This window comes from Phocoena phocoena, chromosome 5, assembly GCF_963924675.1.
Source record: "Phocoena phocoena chromosome 5, mPhoPho1.1, whole genome shotgun sequence".
Lineage (NCBI taxonomy): Eukaryota > Metazoa > Chordata > Mammalia > Artiodactyla > Phocoenidae > Phocoena > Phocoena phocoena.
Window position 1 is genome coordinate 27,131,176 of NC_089223.1, and position 20,590 is coordinate 27,151,765.

Genomic DNA, 20,590 nt, shown 5'->3' on the forward strand with positions numbered 1-20,590 from the left:
ATTTGCATTTTTCTAATAATTAGTGATGTTGAGCATCTTCTCATGTGCTTTTAGCCATCTGTATGTCTTCTTTGGAGAAATGTTTATTTAGATCTTCTGCCCATTTTTTGATTGGGTTGTTTGTTTTTCTGTTATTGAGCTTCATGAGCTATTTGTATATTTTGGAGATTAATCCCTGTCACTTGCTTCATTTGCAAATATTTTCTCCCATTCTGAGGGTTGTCTTTTCGTTTTGTTTATTAATACCTTGGATGTTAAAGTTTTTAGTTCTTAAGTGTAATGTCTGGTTTGGGCCAAGTTCAATCTGTATCTGTAGTTCTAAAATAATTTCAAGTCAAATCAACCTAGCTATACCTATTATTCTATACTCAACTATTCTATGCAAAGCACTGTGAAAGCTATTAAAAATAAACGAAAAAAGCCCAAATCAAAGTTAACCTAATATCTTTCCAGGTAATATCTCTATGTATTTGGGGAGAAAAGGAAGAACACAGGTCCACAATTCTTTTTTTTCTTTAACAATTTATTTATTTTTAATTTTTTTGGCTGCGTCGAGTCTTGGTTGTGTCACGCGGGCTCTCTTGTTGAGGCACGCAAGCTCAGTAGTTGTGGTGCATGAGCTTAGTTAGCTGTCGGGCGGTGTGTGGGATCTTAGTTCCCTGACCAGGGATCGAACCCACATCTCCTGCACTGGAAGGTGGATTCTTTACCACTGGACCACCAGGGAAGTCCCAGAGTCCACGATTCTTAATCTGAAAATTCTGAGGTGGACGTGTTTAAGCAAAGGCAATATGGGACATATACTGTCCCATATTTAACATCTTCAGATAGGTTTGGTGTGGAAACTATTTTTAACATAGTGACATATGAATATTCATGCTGAGTGGGGAAAAATACAGACCTAAATAACCTGATGTCAGGTCAGGCATTCAGAATTTTGATTTTGGCAACTGTGAATAGCAGAATGTGGACTTGTTTTAAAATGTGATCAGGTGTTAAAAGAAAATAATTACGAGTCACATTCAGAAAAAGGGAATATCAGAGGGTGTGGAGAAAAAGGAACCCTCCTACACTGTTGGTGGGAATGTAAATTGGTACACCCACTATGGAGAACAGGATGGAGTTTCCTTAAAAAACGAAAAATAGAGCTACCATATGATCCTGCAGTCCCACTCCCAGGCATATATCTGGAAAAGACAAAGACTCTAATTCAAAAAGATGCCTGCACCCCAAGGTTCACAGCAGCACTGTTTATAGTAGCCAAGACATGGAAGCAATCTAAATGTCATCGACAGATGAATAGATAAAGATGTAGTGTGTATATATATATATATATATACACACATATATATATACAATGGACTATTACTCAGACATAAAAAAGAATGAAATAACGCCATTTACAGCAACATGGATAGACCTAGAGATTATCATACTAATTGAAGCAAGTCAGACAAAGACAAGTATCATACAATATCACTTATATGTGGAATCTAAAATATGATACAAATGAAGTTATTTACAAAAACAGAAACAGACTCATAGACATAGAAACAAACTTAGGTTTACCAAAGGAGATAGTGGCGGTGGTGGGGGAGAGACATTAGGAGTCTGGGATTAACAGATACACACTGCTGTATATAAATTAGGTAAACAACAAGGACCTACTGTGGAGCACAGCGAACTATTGTCAATATCTTGTAATAACCTATAACGGAAAAGAATCTGAAAAAGAATAGATATAGACACATATATACTCACACAGATATGTATAGCTGAATCACTTTGCCGTACAGTTGAAACTAATAAAACATTGTAAATTAACTACGCTTCAGTAGAAAAAATGGTGAGAAAAGAATATATAAGTTCAAAACAGATAAAAATTTTAATAAAAGGAAATATCACTGTGGGTGGTGACAGAAAAGGTGGGATTTTTTTCTGATTTAAAGGGACTTCACCTTGCTCACTGTCGACTCTTGGGCAACTAGAATCACACCTGCCATGTGTTTGGTGAATACATATTTGGCAGATGAGTTATTAATGAAGAGAAGGGGAAGAACTTCCCCATCAGAGGAGACTTGTGCCTGAGGAGGGGATGAATTTGATAGTCAGCGGTCTGCTCTGATTGAAGACAAATACTCTGCAATAAGTGTGGGCAGGTGAGGTGGGACCCCTTATGGGGAGTTATGTGTCTGTGCCTTCCTTACATGCTTCTTCAGCTGAGGAATTCGGATTGGATCTGATGACTTTAACTTTTAAATGGGGATGGGAGAGACCTAAAGGTAATCAAAGTGGCTTGAAAAATAGAAAGTAGAAAAAACGATGGTGTTCAGAATGGATTATGGTTGGGTGTATGTCCCTGTAGGGATGCTCAACATGCAGGCATCAAGTTCGAGGTCGTGCTGAAGAAGCAGAGATTAGTCCAGAGTGTGAAGAAATTGCAGAGATTGCGATCTGCTGCATTTGGAAAGTGACAGGAAGTCAAAGAAGATTTTCAAAATTCTAATAGTTGGTGATGAGAAACGCTGATCCCTTTGGCTGATAGAGGAAATTTGGAAGAGAAGTTGGAGAGGATATACGAATCGTATGACTTGGCGTATTGATTGGTTTATATTCTTCAAATCTGTTTATATGATGTCTTTTGTATGTCATGTGTGTGTTCATAGATGTAAAATTTGTCCCAAGTCCCTAGTCCAGAGCTTTTAAGGACAATGTAACAAGAAACAGTAAATCCTACATGACTTGAGTGTATGTATTCTATGTGCCGTTTCCAAGCTGCTTTTATAGGAGGTTTATTTAAATTTCATGTTAAAAAAGGAAAAACTGTGTTGAGTAGCATTAGTTCCCCCTTGTACCTTTCATTACGCATTAGCAGTGAACTCTCCTTCCCTCCAGTTGATGAATTTGAACTTGATCTATTATCTGATAGTAATTACCAGCACAGAGTGATGATTATTGCTGAAGTAACATTCTTATTTCATTTCTCTTTGTATGGCGGGCACTTCTCAGAGGGCACGTTTGTTTGCAGAATATGACTTGCTCTTTTGGCTTCTGGCTTTGAGGCCACTATTTTAGGTTTCTTAAATAGAGTAGTATTGACAAAAATCCTCTGGTATTTAAAATTCTCTGGACATGGTCTTCTAGCCTGTAGGAGACAGAAGGAGTGGGCTGTGGCTGGTGTTTTCTCCTCCAGCAGGCTCAAGCTCTGATTTTTGTGTTTCTTGACAGTTTCTTTTTTTCCCCAACTCCTGGCAGGGCTGACCTGCATCTTTCTCTGCTCTTGGAGTCAGTGTTTCCCATCATGAAGGTGCCTCTCTGCTACTTTGATTCTTGATCCTTCTTAATAGTCTTGTGTAGGCTGAAGGGCCAGCCTTTCCTCTTCTGGTCCTTTGAGCTCTCTAGAGACAATCGAGAGAGAAGGTATGTCTGTTTTGCTGGGGCTGCCATAATCAAGTACCACAGACTGGGTGGCTTAAGCAACAGAAGTTTATTTTTGCAGAGTTCTCGGGGCTAGAGATCTGAAACACGGTGTCCGCAGGGCTGGTTTCTTCTGAGGGCCCCTCTCCACGGCTTGTGGATGGCCATCTTCTCCCTGTGTTTTCACACTGTCTTCCTTCGGTTTGCATCTGTGGCCTGATCTCTGCTTATAAGGATACCAGTCATATTGGATTAGGGCCCACCCTCATGACCTTGTTTTAACTTAACCCCTTCTTTTAAAGACCTTAGTTCCGGAAACAGTCACATTCTGAAGATACTGAGGGTTAGGACTTCAACATATGAATTTTGGGGGACACGATTCAGCAAATAACAGACGAATAGGACATTTCAGAAGCTTGAAACTGAGTAAGGAGAGCGAAATAAAAGGCAGCCCAGTGAAACAGCCTCTGATCCTCCTTTGGAGTCCTAGTGCTTCTTACTGGACAGTGCATGTAATGGCTCTTAAAAAAAACCCAAACAAAACAAGTTTTGCTTTACTTTTGAGTGAGTGATTTCCATGGTCTTCAAGAATCATCCACACAACGGTTTCTTCCTGTGTCCTGATCAGCACCATATTATTTTTAAAAGGCTAACAGTTTTCAAGACAAATCTCAAGAATAAGTAAATATAAGAAACATGAAAGGTGCCATGCATCTTTGCAAATTGCATTGGTATGTGTACTACTTAATCAACTTTTTTTCATAACCACTGGCTCCTTACATTTTGGCCACCTGCAACAGTGTTTCAGGAGATCAACTTCCAACCATAAGTCATGAATACCAAGCTGCTAAGGCAAGTTGGTAAACACTCACTTTTGTCAAACGTTGTTTTTATAGGCAACAGGAATGCTGCTAATGTGAGTTAGCAAGGATTCTGAGTGCCACTGTTTGTTGACAGCTTTTCAGACTTGACTGTCTTGTATTTGCTAACATTTCGTCTCTTCCAAATAGGTATAAACGACCAAGGATTGTACAGAGTTGTGGGGGTGAGTTCAAAGGTCCAGAGACTTCTCAGTATGTTGATGGGTATGCCTCTTTTCTAATCATTTTCCATGCATTGTTTGTTTATGTTCGTTGTCTTTGCAACTCAGTGTTTCATAGTAACGTAACTTGGGAATCCATTCTTTTCGTCTGCTGTCTTGGAGTCCTTTTCTCCTGAGCAGAGACGGTTGGCTCAGAGAAGTCGGTTAGTGTTTGCTCAGGTCCCCCTTACTAAGAAATGGAGGAGGAAAAGAAGGCAGCTCATGGATGAACGTCTTCTACTGCTTGCTTCTCCCAGGGGAGTAGCAGCCAGGCCTCTGTGATTTGCATGGCTTCCAAATTGCCCGTCCAAAGTCTTGACAGTACATTTGGTTGCACAAGACCACTGGGACTCGCTCATTTTTCTGGAGCTTCCACAACTGTCACTCAACAGCAAGGGTCTGATTCTCAGGGATTCATTGGTATGCACAGTGGCTTGTTTGTAGTTTGCACCAGGCTGTTCTCCAGAACCATGCCTGCTCCATCTGTGCTGATAACACAGTGTTCTTTGGCATCGCAGACAAGAGGAAGCCAGAAAGTGAATTCATTTCATTACCCCAGACGTTATGTGAATGACAAAGCGCTTTTACATTACACTCTGCTGTCAGCTCAGTGCCACCTGTAAGAGGCCCTGCTCCTCCGCCCCCCATGACCCCAAAGCAGGCTGCCTCCTGGGGGGTGAAGATAACTCATCAGGCTTGAGGGCCTGTGTGTCAAACCGATCTGTCATTATGACCTTGCTAAATATTAATTTATTTGATATCTCACTTTAATTAATCAATATTAACAGTGCCCTCAGGTATTCTGTCAATGCATTTAAACCCGTCTGCATCTTAAAGCATTGTCGCAAAGACTTACTTTGAGCAAGCATCAACCGAGCTGAATGAAATCAGCCGGGATGTTACGGATAGCGTTGCTTGTTTGGCTGCGTTTGAATTCAGGATTTAATAAGCAACAACTCTTTTCTGAGCTTATTAAGCACAGGAAAAATGCCTCGTCATGACTTGGAGAGCCTTATTAGAATACATTTGCTTTCACGAGTTGTTTTCATTTTCTGCCTCTCTGGTTTAACTTGGGTATGCAATTCTGGCAGTCAGATTTTCCTTTTTACCATTAGTGGGCTCCAAATGAAATAGACTCAGGTTGCCAGTGGTTCAGTAGCAGCTGGCAGGGTTTAATGGGACGACAGCATCTGCTTTTAGTTAATTTTAAAATTAGAAACACTTCTCTCATTTCCAAGATGGTGTTATGGTGATTAGAACTGGAAGACTGTTGGTATCAGAAAGGGAGATTTGGCTGAAAGGCACACTTGGCAGTGAATCGGTTATAAGGACCCGAGCTTTATTTTATTATCTTCTCATTCATGTTCAAGGGCAGCTCAAACAAGCAGGTGTCCCTGTGGTCACCCTGAGGTGTTAAGCTGTCTCCAAATTTGTTCTTAAACTTATAAAAACCATATGATCATCCGCATCCCTGGACTTGGGTGGTACTTTCCTCTGCTCATGGGAAATGTCCCAAGACAGTTCTGAACTTGCAAGGTGCTTAAAATATCTAAACCCTCAAAAATTCATGACCTGGAAAACTGTTTTCACTTTCCGTGAGGCTCAGCGTAGAGAAGTCCAGGACACAAGCATGACACAACCTCATTTAAGCTGCTGGCAAAAATTCTTTTTGCTGTGTTTTCAGTAATATCATTCTGCAGTCAGAGGAAATTAGAGAATTGACACAAGAGAAAGATACTGACTTACTGTTTTCTTATTAAGTAATGCATTTAAGGGAACGGCACAGGATAAATTAATTTCACTTCATCTCTGAATAATTCCTGGTATGAATTTGAGATGGTCAGTCACAAACTTTGGATTTTTATTAGCATTAATATCATTTTCTTGTTACTTTATGTTACCAACTCAAACTTCAGCTCTTAACGAAAGAGGTTTATTCACTATTTCCTAATGAATTTAAGATTACCTTAAGATGTTTCTTTCCTTTCTTCCTGATTCAGCAAGTGTTCAAATTGAACTAACTTATACTTCTTCCAAAAAAAGAATTTGAGTTTCTGAAGAGTTGTGTACACACTGTCCTGTAGATATTCATTTTCTACATTTCCCAACCTCTCTACATTGTTTCAAAGTTATATATGTTTAAGAGAAAAAAATTGGGTGAGTCTGCCAGACTTTTAATTTTGCTCTTTTGTACCAATCTATTTTTTTTCCCTCCAGTAGACAATTAATTCTGATAATTTTGCCCATTTGTGGTACTAGGAGTTATTTTTAAAAAATTATTTATTTACTTTTAAAAACCAAAATTTTTTATTTTGAAATAATCTCTAGCCTGCAGAAAAATTGCAAGTAAATAGTACAATAGACTCCCATAATACCCCTTCCCCAGATTTACCAAGTTTTAACATTTTTAGGCAGTTATTTTTTAAAATTTCGATTCCTCCAGGTAACATTTATTTCAAATTTGAATTTTTTCAAAGTACTTTTTGTTTGGAATGCATTTTTCTTTGCAGAAATGAAAAGTAACCTAACTTTTTAAAAATCTGAGATAAAGTTCCAAGTCGTTTTATATTTTTTGACAGGAACTTCTGTTCACTTTGGTTCTCTTTAGTTCTTGAGAGCTAATCATTTACTTTGCTATTATTTTTCCTTTATTGCCATTTTTACATAAAATAAAATGGCAGATATTTTCAGCGTTCTTTAAATACTCCTGTGTAAAAGTTTGTGGTGATTTCTAAAAGAAGGATGCATGCTTAATATCTTGCATGTTTTCTTCACTTGTGTCTCTACTGGGTGTGTTTTCATGACCTTCATGTTTAAAATTACAATAGAGAAAAATATTTCTCTCTGTTCTTCTTCTCCTTCCCCTTCCTGTTCTTCTTCTTCCCCTCCCCCATTCCTTTTTCTCGCTCCCCTTTCCTCCCCTGCCCCTTTCTTCTCTCCTCTCTGCCACACATGCAGTACTAATGGCAGCTGACCACCATTTGTACTCCTCCAGGTCAGGTAAAGGAGCGGGCAGCTGCCCTCCTCCCCTGGTGATAAGAGTTGTTTGCCTTCTTGGTCAGCTTTCATCCCTGGGGGCAGAAAGTAGCGGTCTGCTGGATTTTCCAACAGCCTCCTAGCTTTCCCTTGGACCAAGTTTCTTAAGGTTCCACAAGAACATGCCCCAGTGAGCAATTACATTCCTTCCCTTTACAGGTGTTTTTCTTTTCCTTCTTTTTTTTTTTTTTGCTCTAACAGAGGGCACACATAGTCTGGTAGAATTTTTTTTTTTTTTTTTTTTTTATTAGAAACCTGAAGCAATTGGGGAAGGCAGGGAGAAATAGCAGATGAGGTGTCTTTGGGTGAGTCACGGTGTTTTAGTAAGTGGGGTGAAAATGTAACAGATGAATTATCGCAATTGGTAGGTTGGAATTCTGCTGAGTTAGAATTGTCCTGTGTTCTTCCTTCTTCTCCTTCTTTGGAATGAAAGCATCAGAGCTGGGAAGGGAAGGTGCTGGGAAAATGTGGTGGTAGCTTGTGTGTGCTGGTGAATTTTCTGTTTGTTTCTAAATTTAATTTGTAAAAACAGCTGGATGATTTTATTTATTTTTAAGACAGAGAACCATAGAAAGCCAGAAATCAGACTAATTTAGGGGAGTTTTACTATAAACATATTACCATGTTTACTTTGTTTGTAGGACTTTTCACAAAGATTGAGGGAAAAAGTAAACTAATGTAGCTGAAAAAGATTCTGATTTTGGATTATAAAGAATATTCTCCAAACTCATTCAATCACTGGGCGTCTTCAAGTACTTTAGACTGGGACCCAAGTCAGTGTCGAGTAGGGTGCCAGCACGTTGGGCTGGGCTGAAAGTTTCCGGTTTCAAAAAAATGACCACTGGTTATAGAATTATGAAGCATTTACCGAAATAAAAAGTCAACTATTTGTATCTCTGTTCATTAGTTTAGGTTTTAAACTAATCCACGAGGTGTAGTGTTCCTTGGCCAGAAAGGAAACAGAATTTCTACCTTATTTATGGTAGAACATATATTCTGATTGAACACTCTAAATGCATTTTAAAGTTTGAATCCCAAATAAGTTATTAACAAATTTACCTAGTCCCAGTGCATCCACGGATTGTTAAGAGCTGCTAGGGATGATTGAGTTATTTGAAAACAGTGAAAATTTAATAGAGGATTAATGCAATAGACATTACGTAGTCATTGGCTTCTCATGTGACAGCTTCTTTTTATTCCATGAATTCAAAGGATGGCTTAGTTTTTCATATAAAGACTATGGTTCTCAAAATATAGAATGATCATTTGGTCAAAAGCTGAAAATAAAAGATTTCCTTTAGAAGCCTCCTGGATTTTAAAATGGTGATTTGCTGGTAGCAAGTTGATTGAAAATGTTATCTGACTTGTATGAGATTTAAATAATTGACTTAATGACAGAGAGAATATTCAGTTACTGCAGTAATTGGTTGGCAAAGCCTTTAGAACAGAATTATTTAGTCCTAGTTATAAAGGATTGCACCTTTAATCAGGGTGCTTAATTTGATTTCTTGAATGTATCTGTGGCTTGTCTGACAAACTCAGTAACAAATGAGTTCTGAATTGTAGGAACCGATCAAAATGTAATCAGTGTCAATAGCCATTGTTGTAGTTTATTGCATATTGCTGTCAGCTGCTGTAATCAAGAGCTGTTGAAGTGCTTTGAAAAGTTTCCAGACTTTTGAGTAATCGACTTCATGTATCTGATGTTATGGCTGTGAAATAACCATCACTTCCTCTTTTACTTTCTTTTCAAAAAGTTTGAGAAATAACATTGCATTGTCACCCATCCTTTCCCATGCCAAAGCCTCAAACTTTTTAAGTGGCATGCATGACTTAACATGGTGGTCCCATTTGGACAGGATTTTCTTTTTGAACTTTAGTTTGAAAAGGGTATACTAACAAGTTTCCTTCTGTATATAGACAAATACAGTGTAAGGGAGGAAAAAATACCTGAAACGACTAGTTTTCTGGGGGGGGGTCTTAGTTGAAACAGCATTCTGGAGTGAGGGAGAAGTAAGTGTTTTCCACAAATCTCTTATTTTCTCCTTTGTGTGATTGGAGCGTAGAAACTCACTCCAGTTTCTGTTGATTGTTTGATGTCTTTCATCCTAAGCCATTTACTGCTCCCTCCCATGGGTAGGTACCACCACTGGACGCTTATACTTTTGGTGACTCAGCTGTGGTAATTACCCACTCATCAGATGATTTATGGAAATCTGCATACATTCCTGATTTGCTTTGATGCTCTCAGTAGTTCCGCGAGAGCGTGTACGTTATCTCCGTCGTGCACATGAAGAGCTGAAGTTCAGAGAGGTTTGGAGCTGACTTGTTGGGGTGGTGAGGCTGGTCAGGGCTGAGGCGGGATTGAAGCCCAGGTGTGTGTCCCTTGCTGCACTCTCCTCCCTGCTGCCAGGTCACAGCCAAGTGCAGTAGCCCAGCCTCACAAGCCACCACACTCGGAATGCTTGCCCTTCCCACTATCCTTTCCTTTTATTTCAACCAGGGTTGACTTTTTCCTTTGCAGAATTAATTGTGCTGCCCTCCTTCTCCTTCAACTCTTCTACTTCTTCTTTTTTTTAGTGCCTGTTTTACATCTTCTTTAGAGTTTACTAGATATTTGAAAGGGCATTTGTAAGAAATGCATCATTAACGTACTTTTAGGACAAAGAAAACTAATTTAGAATGAATGTCAGACATGTTACATAGAGGCTTCTAGTAAATATTTCTTGGATGAGTGTATCGATTGTAACATTAATGTGAAAGGTTACCCATGAAAGACTTTTTAAGTTTATGTGTCATTTCTGTTTTGGTTGATCATGTATTAGTCTTCAGAAAGATAATATGATGAGTATAAACCTTAGAAATGTGGGACCAGACTTACCATCCCTTTCCCCCACTGACTTCTTGTTCTTCTAATAGGAATTTTGCCATTAAGGGTACTGCCTGTTGCCCCTGTCATAACACAGTATGATAGCAATCATGCCACCTGAAACAAGTTCAAACATACAGACACTGCAAAATGCCACATGCTGTAAGCCATGGCTACTGAGTAGTACCTTATAATAAGAGTAGTAGTAGTAATAATAATAGCTGTACATGCTTTGCAGTTGTGAATATTTAAATGCTCTGTCCAGTTCTCCCCTACTCCCAGCCCAACCCTTATCCTTTTACTTTGATCTTCACTACAGATTTTCTGAAGTGCGAGAAATGTCTGATAAAAGAGTATGGCTTATAATATGATAAGAAATTATATGTAATGTTTTTATAGGAAACCACAGAATTCAATATTTGTGGTTTGGCTGTTTAAAGATGAGCCATTTGGTCAAGGTTTGAATTATTTTTTTCTTCCTTGCTTGCTCACCAGATGTGAAAACCTGCAATGAGGTGGACCTGGAGAATTCTATAGATTGGGAAGTGAAGACAATAACGAGTGCCCTGAAACAGTATTTGAGGTGAGCTCCTCTCGGTAGCGGGGCGGGGGAAGAGCGGACTGTTTGGATGTTTAACACACAGCAAATGCAGACTCCGAACATGCATCTCAAAAGTCAAACCTTATGAGAAAGGAGAACATTTATGACGTATCTAGTGATGTCCCAGGAAGTGTGGGACATAGTCAGTGAACATCAGTTGATAGATAAATTGCAACAGAACAGACCTGGAATAGACTTGGGTTTTGAAATAGAGTCTATTGTGGATGTGAGTTTTTGGAATTAAATGCTCTGAAACAGTAAGGAAGAAGGCTGTTCATTACATTCATTGAATCTTTTCTTTATGTTGTGGGCTAAAATGAAGACGTTTTCGTTTAAGTGTAAACCATGTGAACTTAAAGGATTATAATGATGGCATACATATACAGAGCGATTTGAAAAGAAGTTCACTTGATGAGGTTTTTTATTTTATTTTTTAAGATAAACTTTGAGTTTTACATTTACTATAGAAAGTATCTAGGATTCGAGTTTGAAAAGCTTCAGCATTTCTTTGAGCATTCACCTTTCTTGAGAAAAGAAAGGAAATGAATGATCACAAACCTTGAGGATAGATGAAGGACAAGTACACGGAGTAAGGGAATGGAAAACAGTCACGACTGTAATTCTTAGGCTGTGGGTCCACTGGGGACTTTGCTTTTTGCCTGGCATACAAATGGCACTGCTCCCCCATCATCAGTTCTTTTTAACCAACCCACAGGATTGATTTTCAGGTAAACACTATTTGGGTTCCAACAAGCACATTAGAATCAACTTATATTACATATTTTGTGTTTTAAAAAATTTGTATATTTTAAAAATTTCAAATTTATACAAGCGGAGAGATGCGTATAATGACTCCTCATGGCCCCATTATCCTGCTCTTCAGTTTTCAACGTTCGACACTTCTTGTTTCATTAGTCTCTCTACTACCACTTTTCGGAATAATACTTTAAAGATTTTCTAAAACGTATTGCTGCACTCAAAAATACTTGAGTGCATATCTCAAAAAAGGTAAGGACTTAAAAAAGACGTTATAGAAAAGACAAAAAGAATATAATTATCATACCTAACAAAATGCGTATGATACAGTACTCAATCTGTGTTCCATTTTTACAGATTTTTTTTTCAAAAACGTATTTTAATGTTTGTTTTAATTCCTTCAGGATTTCAGTAGTGTCAGCACATTTCATTTGGTTGGTATGTTTTAAGTCGTTTTTCATTTGTGCAGTCCCCTCCCTCTATCCCGCCCCCCCCAGCATTTAATTTGTTGATGAACCTGAGTCATTTTTACTCTTTTTTTTTTTTTTTACGGTACTCGGGCCTTTCACTGTTGTGGCCTCTCCCGTTGCGGAGCACAGGCTCCGGACGCGCAGGCTCAGCGGCCATGGCTCACGGGCCCAGACGCTCTGCGGCATGTGGGATCTTCCCGGACCGGGGCACAAACCCGTGTCCCCTGCATCGGCAGGCGGACTCTCAACCACTGCGCCACCAGGGAAGACCCTGAGTCATTTTTTAAAATAGCATTTTCCACATTTTAGATATGGCTGGTGGTATCCTCAGCTTTCTCTGTTATCTGTCATGTTTCCTATAAGCTAATAGTTAAATCTATAGGCTTCGTTAGATTCACATTCGGCTTTTGTTTATTTATTGCAAGAATACATCATAGCAGTGCTGTATTCTTCCTGTTGTGTTATTACATCAGGAGGCCGTGTCGTCCAGTTGGCCCACTTTTTAATGAAATTACCATTTATCAGTGGGTTCAGGTGTGTGTTACCTATTTTCAAGTATTTTATTTAAAGAAGATTTATTTTTTTCATTTTTAATTTTTTTACATCTTTATTGTAGTATAATTGCTTTACAATGGTGTGTTAGTTTCTGCTTTATAACAAAGAGAATCAGTTATACATATACATATGTTCCCATATCTCTTCCCTCTTGCGTCTCCCTCCCTCTCATCCTCCCTATCCCACCCCTCTAGGTGGTCACAAAGCACCGAGCTGATCTCCCTGTGTTTTGCGGCTGCTTCCCACTAGCTCTCTGTTTTATGTTTGGTAGTGTGTATATGTCCATGCCACTCTCTCACTTTGTCACAGCTTACCCTTCCCCCGCCCCATATCCTCAAGTCCATGCTTTGGTAGGTCTGTGTCTTTATTCCCGTCTTACCCCTAGGTTCTTCATAACATTTTTTTTTCCCCTGGATTCCATTTACATGTGTCAGCATACGGTATTAGTCTTTCTCTTTCTGACTTACTTCGCTCTGTATGACAGACTCTAGGTCCATCCACCTCACTACAAATAACTCAATTTCGTTTCTTTTTATGGCTGAGTAATATTCCATTTTATATATGTGCCACATCTTCTTTATACATTCTTCTGATGATGGACACTTAGGTTGCTTCCATCTCCTGGCTATTGTAAATAGAGCTGCAATGAGCATTTTGGTACATGACTCTTTTTGAATTATGGTTTTCTCAGGGTATATGCCCTGTAGTATATGCCCAGTAGTGGGATTGCTGGGTCATATGGTAGTTCTATTTGTAGTTTTTTAAGGAACCTCCATACTGTTCTCCATAGTGGCTGTACCAATTCACATTCCCACCAGCAGTGTAAGAGGGTTCCCTTTTCTCCACACCCTCTCCAGCATTTATTGTTTCTACATTTTTTGTTGATGGCCATTCTGACCAGTGTGAGATGTTATCTCATTGTAGTTTTGATTTGCATTTCTCTAATGATTAATGATGTTGAGCATTCTTTCATGTGTTTGTTGGCAATCTGTATATCTTCTTTGGAGAAAGGTCTGTTTAGGTCCTCTGCCCATTTTTGGATTGTGTTGTTTGTTTTTTTTTGATATTGAGCTGCATGAGCTGCTTGTAAATTTTGGAGATTAATCCTTTGTCAGTTGCTTCATTTGCAAATATTTTCTCCCATTCTTAGGGTTGTTTTTTGGTCTTGTTTATGGTTTCCTTTGCTGTGCAAAAGCTTTTAAGTTTCATTAGGTCCTATTTGTTTATTTTTGTTTTTATTTCCATTTCTCTAGGAGGTGGGTCAAAAAGGATCTTGCTGTGATTTATGTCATAGAGTGTTCTGCCTATGTTTTCCTCTAAGAGTTTGATAGTTTCTGGCCTTACATTTAGGTCTTTAATCCATTTTGAGCTTATTTTGGTGTATGGTGTTAGGGAGTGTTCTAATTTCATACTTTTACATGTACCTGTCCGGTTTTCCCAGCACCACTTATTGAAGAGGCTGTCCTATCTCCACTGTACAGTCCTGCCTCCTTGATCAAAGATAAGGTGACCATATGTGCGTGGGTTTATCTCTGGGCTTTCTATCCTGTTCCACTGATCTGTATTTCTGTTTTTGTACCAGTACCATACTGTCTTTTTTTTTTTTTAACATCTTTATTGGGGTATAATTGCTTTACAGTGGTGTGTTAGTTTCTGCTTTATAACAAAGTGAATCAGTTATACATGTGTTCCCATATCTCTTCCCTCTTAGTACCATACTGTCTTGATTACTGTAGCTTTGTAGTTTAGTCTGAAGTCAGGGAGCTTGTTTCCTCCAGCTCCATTTTTCATTCTCAAGATTGCTTTGGCTCTTCGGGGTCTTTTGTGTTTCCATACAAATTGTGAACTTTTTTGTTCCAGTTCTGTGAAAAAATGCCATTGGTAGTTTGATAGGGATTGCATTGAATCCGTAGATTGCTTTGAGTAATAGAGTCATTTTCACAATGTTGATTCTTCCAATCCAAGAACATGGTATATCTCTCCATCTATTTGTATCACCTTTAATTTTTTTCATCAGTGTCTTATAATTTTCTGCATACAGGTCTTTTGTCTCCTTAAGTAGGTTTATTCCTAGATAGGTAGGTTTATTCCTAGATATTGTATTCTTTTTGTTGCAGTGGTAAATGGAAGTGTTTTCTTAATTTCACTTGCAGATTTTTCATCATTAGTGTATAAGAATGCCAGAGATTTCTGTGCATTAGTTTTGTATCCTGCTACTTTACCAAATTCATTGATTAGCTCTAGTAGTTTTCTGGTAGCATCTTTAGGATTCTCTATGTATAGTAGCATGTCATCTGCAAACAGTGACACCTTTACTTCTTCTTTTCCGATTTGGATTCCTTTTATTTCTTTTTCTTCTCTGACTGCTGTGGCTAAAACTTCCAAACCTATGTTGAATAAGAGTGGTGAGAGTGGGCAACCTTGTCTTGTTCCTGATCTTAGTGGAAATGGTTTCAGTTTTTCACCATTGAGGAGAGTGCTGGCTGTGGGTTTGTCATATATGGCCTTTATTATGTTGAGGAAAGTTCCCTCTCTGCCTACTTTCTGCAGGGTTTTTATCATAAAAGGGTGTTGAATTTTGTCGAAAGCTTTCTCTGCATCTACTGAGATTATCATACGGTTTTTTTCCTTCAGTTTGTTAATATGGTGTATCACGTTGAGTGATTTGTGTATATTGAAGAATTCTTGCATTCCTAGGATAAACCCCACTTGATCATGGTGTATGATCCTTTTCATGTGCTGTTGGATTCTGTTTGCTAGTATTTTGTTGAGGATTTTTGCATCTGTGTTCATCAGTGATATTGGCCTGTAGTTTTCTTTCTTTGTGACATCTTTGTCTGCTTTTGGTATCAGGGTGATGGTGGCTTCGTAGACTGAGTTTGGGAGTGTTCCTCCCTCTGCTATATTTTGGAAGAGTTTGAGAAGGATAGGTGTTAGCTCTTATCTGAATCTTTGATAGAATTCGCCTGTGAAGCCATCTGGTCTTGGGCTTTTGATTTTGGAAGATATTTAATCACAGTTTCAATTTCAGTGCTTGTGATTGGTCTGTTCATATTTTCTATTTATTCCTGGTTCAGTCTCGGAAGGTCGTATTTATCTAGGAATTTGTCCATTTCTTCCAGGTTGTCCATTTTATTGGCATAGAGTTGCTTGTAGTAATCTCTCATGATCCTTTTTATTTCTTCAGTGTCAGTTGTTACTTCTTTTTCATTTCTAATTCTATTAATTTGAGTCTTCTCCCTTTTTCTCTTGATGACTCTGGCTAATGGTTTATCAATTTTGTTTATCTTCTCAAAGAACCAGCTTTTAGTTTTATTGATCTTCGCTATCATTTCCTTCATTTCTTTTTCATTTATTTCTGATCTGATCTTTATGATTTCTTTCCTTCTGTTGAACTTGGGGTTTTTTCCTTCTTCTTTTTCTAATTGCTTTAGGTGCAAGTTAGCTTGTTTATTTGAAATGTTTCCTGTTTCTTAAGGTAGGATTGTATTGCTATAAACTTCTCTCTTAGAAGTGCTTTTGCTGAATCCCATAGGTTTTGGGTCGTCGTGTCTCCATTGTCATTTGTTTCTAGGTATTTTCTGGTTTCCTCCTTGATTTCTTCAGTGATCACTTCGTTATTAAGTAGTGTATTGTTTAGTCTCCATGTGTTTGTATTTTTTACAGACCTTTTCCTGTAATTGATATCTAGTCTCATAGCGTTGTGGTCGGAAAAGATACTTGATACGATTTCAATTTTCTTAAGTTTACCAAGGCTTGATTTGTGACCCAAGATATGATCTATCGTGGAGAATGTTCCATGAGCACTTGAGAAAAATGTGTATTCTGTTGTTTTTGGATGGAATGTCCTGTAAATATCAATTAAGTCCATCTTGTTTAATGTATCATTTAAAGGTTGTGTTTCCTTATTTATTTTCATTTTGGATGATCTGTCCATTGGTGAAAGTGGGGTGTTAAAGTCCCCTACTATGATTGTGTTACTGTCAATTTCCCCTTTTATGGCTGTTAGTATTTGCCTTATGTATTGAGGTGATCCTATGTTGGGTGCATATATATTTACAATTGTTGTATCTTCTTCTTGGATCGATCCCTTGATCATTATGTAGTGTCCTTCTTTGTCTCTTATAATAGTCTTTATTTTAAAGTCTATTTTGTCTGATATGAAAATTGGTACTCCAGCTTTCTTTTGATTTCCATTTGCATGGAATATCTTTTTCCATCCCCTCACTTTCAGTCTGTATGTGTCCCTATGTCTGAAGTGGGTCTCTTGTAGACAGCATAAATATGGGTTTTGTTTTTGTATCCATTCAGCCAGTCTTTGTCTTTTGGTGGGAGCATTTAATCCATTTACATTTAAGGTAATTATCAATATGTATGTTCCTATTCCCACTTTCGTAATTGTTTTGTGTTTGTTATTGTAGGTCTTTTCCTTCTTTTGTGTCTCATCCTAGAGAAGTTCCTTTGGCATTTGTTTTAAAGCTCGTTTGGTGGTGCTGAACTCTCTCAGCTTTTGCTTGTCTGTAAAGGTTTTAATTTCTCCATCAAATGTGAATGAGATCCTTGCTGGGTAGAGTAATCTTGGTTGTAGGTTTTTCTCCTTCATCACTTTAAATACGTCCTGCCACTCCCTTTTGGCTTGCAGAGTTTCTGCTGAAAGATCAGCTGTTAACCTTATGGGGATTCCCTTGTGTGTTATTTGTTTTTTTTCCTTGCTGCTTTTCATAATGTTTTCTTTGTATTTAATTTTTGATAGTTTGATTAATATGTGTCTTGGCATGTTTCTCCTTGGATTTATCCTGTATAGGACTCTCTGTGCTTCCTGGACTTGATTAACTATTTCCTTTCCCATATTAGGGAAGTTTTCGACTATAATCTCTTCAAGTATTTTCTCAGTCCCTTTCTTTTTCTCTTCTTCTTATGGGGCCCCTATAATTCGAATGTTGGTGGGTTTAATGTTGTCCGAGAGGTCTCTGAGACTGTTGTCAGTTATTTTCACTCTTTTTTTCTTTATTCTGCTCTGCAGTAGTTATTTCCACTATTTTATCTTTCAGGTCACTTATCTGTTCTTCTGCCTCAGTTATTCTGCTATTGATCCCATCTAGAGTATTTTTAATTTCACTTATTGTGTTGTTCATCGTTGGTTGTTTCATCTTTAGTTCTTCTAGGTCCTTGTTAAATGTTTCTTGCATTTTCTCTATTCTATTTCCAAGATTTGGGATCATGTTTACTATCATTATTCTGATTTCTTTTTCAGGTAGACTCCCTATTTCCTCTTCATTTGTTTGGTCTGGTGGGTTTTTACCTTGCTCCTTCATCTGCTGTGTGTTTTTCTTTCTTCTCATTTTGCTTATCTTACTGTGTTTGGGGTCTCCTTTTTGCAGGCTGCAGGTTCGTAGTTCCCGTTGTTTTTGGTGCCTGTCCCCAGTGGCTAAGGTTGGTTCAGTGTGTTGTGTAGGCTTCCTTGTGGTGGCGACTAGTGCCTGTGTTCTGGTGGATGAGGCTGGATCTTGTCTTTCTGGTGGGCAGGTCCACGTGTGGTGGTATGTTTGGGGTGTCTGTGGCCTTATGATTTTAGGAAGCCTCTCTGCTAATGGGTGGGGTTGCGTTCCTGTCTTGCTAGTTGTTTGGCATAGGGTGTCCAGCACTGTAGCTTGCTGGTCGTTGAGTGAAGCTGGGTGTTGGTGTTGAGATGGAGATCTCTGGGAGATTTTCGCCAGTTGATATTACGTGGAGCTGGGAGGTCTCTTGTGGGCCAGTGTCCTGAATTCTGCTCTCCCACCTCAGAGGCACAGCCCTGACTCCTGGCTGGAGCACCAAGAGCCTTTCATCCACACGGCTCAGAATAAAAGGGAGAAAAAGTAGAAAGAAAGAAAGACGATAAAATAAAATAAAATAAAGTAAGATAAAATAAAATAAAGTTATTAAAATAAAAATAGTTATTAAAACTTTTTTTAAAGTAAAAAAAAAAAACGGATGGACAGAACCCTAGGAAAAATGGTGAAAGCAAAGCTATACAGACAAAATAACACGCAGAACATACACATACACACTGACAAAAAGAGAAAAAGGGAAAAATATCATGTCTCCCAAAGTTCACGTCCTCAATTTGGGATGATTCGTTGTCTATTCAGGTATTCCAGAGATGCAGGTACATCAGGTTGATTGTGGAGCTTTAATCCGCTGCTCCTGAGGCTACTGGGAGAGATTTCCCTTTCTCTTCTTCGCTCGCACAGCTCCCGAGGTTCAGCTTTGGATTTGGCCCCGCCTTTGCGTGTAGGTCGCCTGAGGGCGTCTCTTCACGCCCAGACAGGACGGGGTTAAAGGAGCCGCTGATTCGGGGGCTCTGGCTCACTCAGGCCGGGGGGAGGGAGGGGTACGGATGCGGGGCGAGCCTGTGGCGGCAGAGGACGGCGTGACGTTGCACCAGCCTGAGGCACGCCGCACGTTCTCCCGGGGAAATTGTCCCTGGATCATGGGACCCTGGCAGGGGCGGGCTGCACAGGCTCCTGGGAGGGGAGGTGTGGAGAGTGACGTGTGCTCGCACACAGGCTACTTGGTGGCGGCAGCAGCAGCCTTAGTGTCTCATGCCCGTCTCTGGGGTCCGCGATTTTAGCCGCGGCTCGTGCCTGTCTCTGGAGCTCCTTTAAGCGGCGCGCACCAGGAAACAAAGAGGCAAGAAAAAGTCTCTTGCCTCTTCAGTAGGTCCAGCCTTTTCCCCATACTCCCTCCCGACTAGCCGGTCCCATCCCTATTCTTTTGTCTTTGTTTTTTCTTTTTCCTATTGCCCAACCCAGGTACGTGGGGAGTTTCTTGCCTTTTGGGAGGTCTGAGGTCTGCCAGCCTTCAGTAGGTGTTCTGTAGGTGTTCTGTAGGAGTCGTTCCACGTGTGGATGTATTTCTGATGTATCTGTGGGGAGGAAAGTGATCTCTGCGTCTTACTCTTCCGCCATCTTCCTCAGCTGCCAAAGAAGATGTTTTTAGCCACTGTTTGAGACTTTTTTTCTTAACCTTTTAAGTACAGTCAGTCCTCTGTATCCTCAGGTTGGTCCCACATTCACGGATTCAACCAACCGCGGATGGTGTAGGATGTTTACGGTCCACAGTTGGTTGAATCTGTGGAAACTGAGGCCAGACTGTAGAACTTGAGCTGCAGATTTTGATGTCGAAAGTGGGTCCTGGAACCAATCCCCTGCTTATGCTGAGGGACGACCTTATTATTATCCCTGTTCTAGAAGTGGGTAAAATGAAGACTAAATCTATGTGCTTATGTTTAGTTTGCTACTGGTAGTGACTAACTGGTTTAGATGAGGATTATGGTAATATCTCATTAGCCCCAACCCTGGGATTGGAGTGTACACTTCCTGATGATATTGACATCTTATGTGGTTTTGGTCATTGCAGTATCTCAGCATCTAGAGCTAACTCTGTCACTCAAATATGAGAGCAGAGGTTCTAAACTGGGGGTGATTTTGGTACTCTCCAGCCCTACTCCAGCGCTCTTTGGCAGTATGTGGAGACATTTTTGGTTGGCAGGATTCCTGAAGAGGGATGCTGCTGGCATTTACTGCGTGGAGACCAGGGATGGACTGCTGGACATCTGCAGTGCGCGAGACGGCCCTCCCCGTCCCCAGGTGTCCAAAATGTCAGTAGTGCTGAGGTTGAGAAAGCCTGTATTAGATGGATGAAGGACAGAATGGGTGAAGGATATAAAAGTAAAATAAATTTCCTATATTAATCTGACCAGCAGAGGATGGTGCTTTGCCAGGAGGTAGCTTTAAACCCAGTTTACTGTTTGGTAAGCTTAT

At 39.4% G+C, this 20,590-nt stretch overlaps 1 protein-coding gene across 1 annotated transcript in view; it reads left to right on the forward strand.

The window, feature by feature from the left end:
• The window catches only part of ARHGAP10 (Rho GTPase activating protein 10), a 328,185-nt gene that overhangs the window by 195,226 nt on the left and 112,369 nt on the right, over positions 1-20,590 (forward strand). Inside the window, exons 14-15 of the mRNA XM_065877114.1 lie at positions 4,428-4,502; positions 10,899-10,986. Of these exons, the coding sequence (XP_065733186.1) occupies positions 4,428-4,502; positions 10,899-10,986 (163 nt within the window). The remainder of the gene's footprint in view (positions 1-4,427; positions 4,503-10,898; positions 10,987-20,590) is intronic.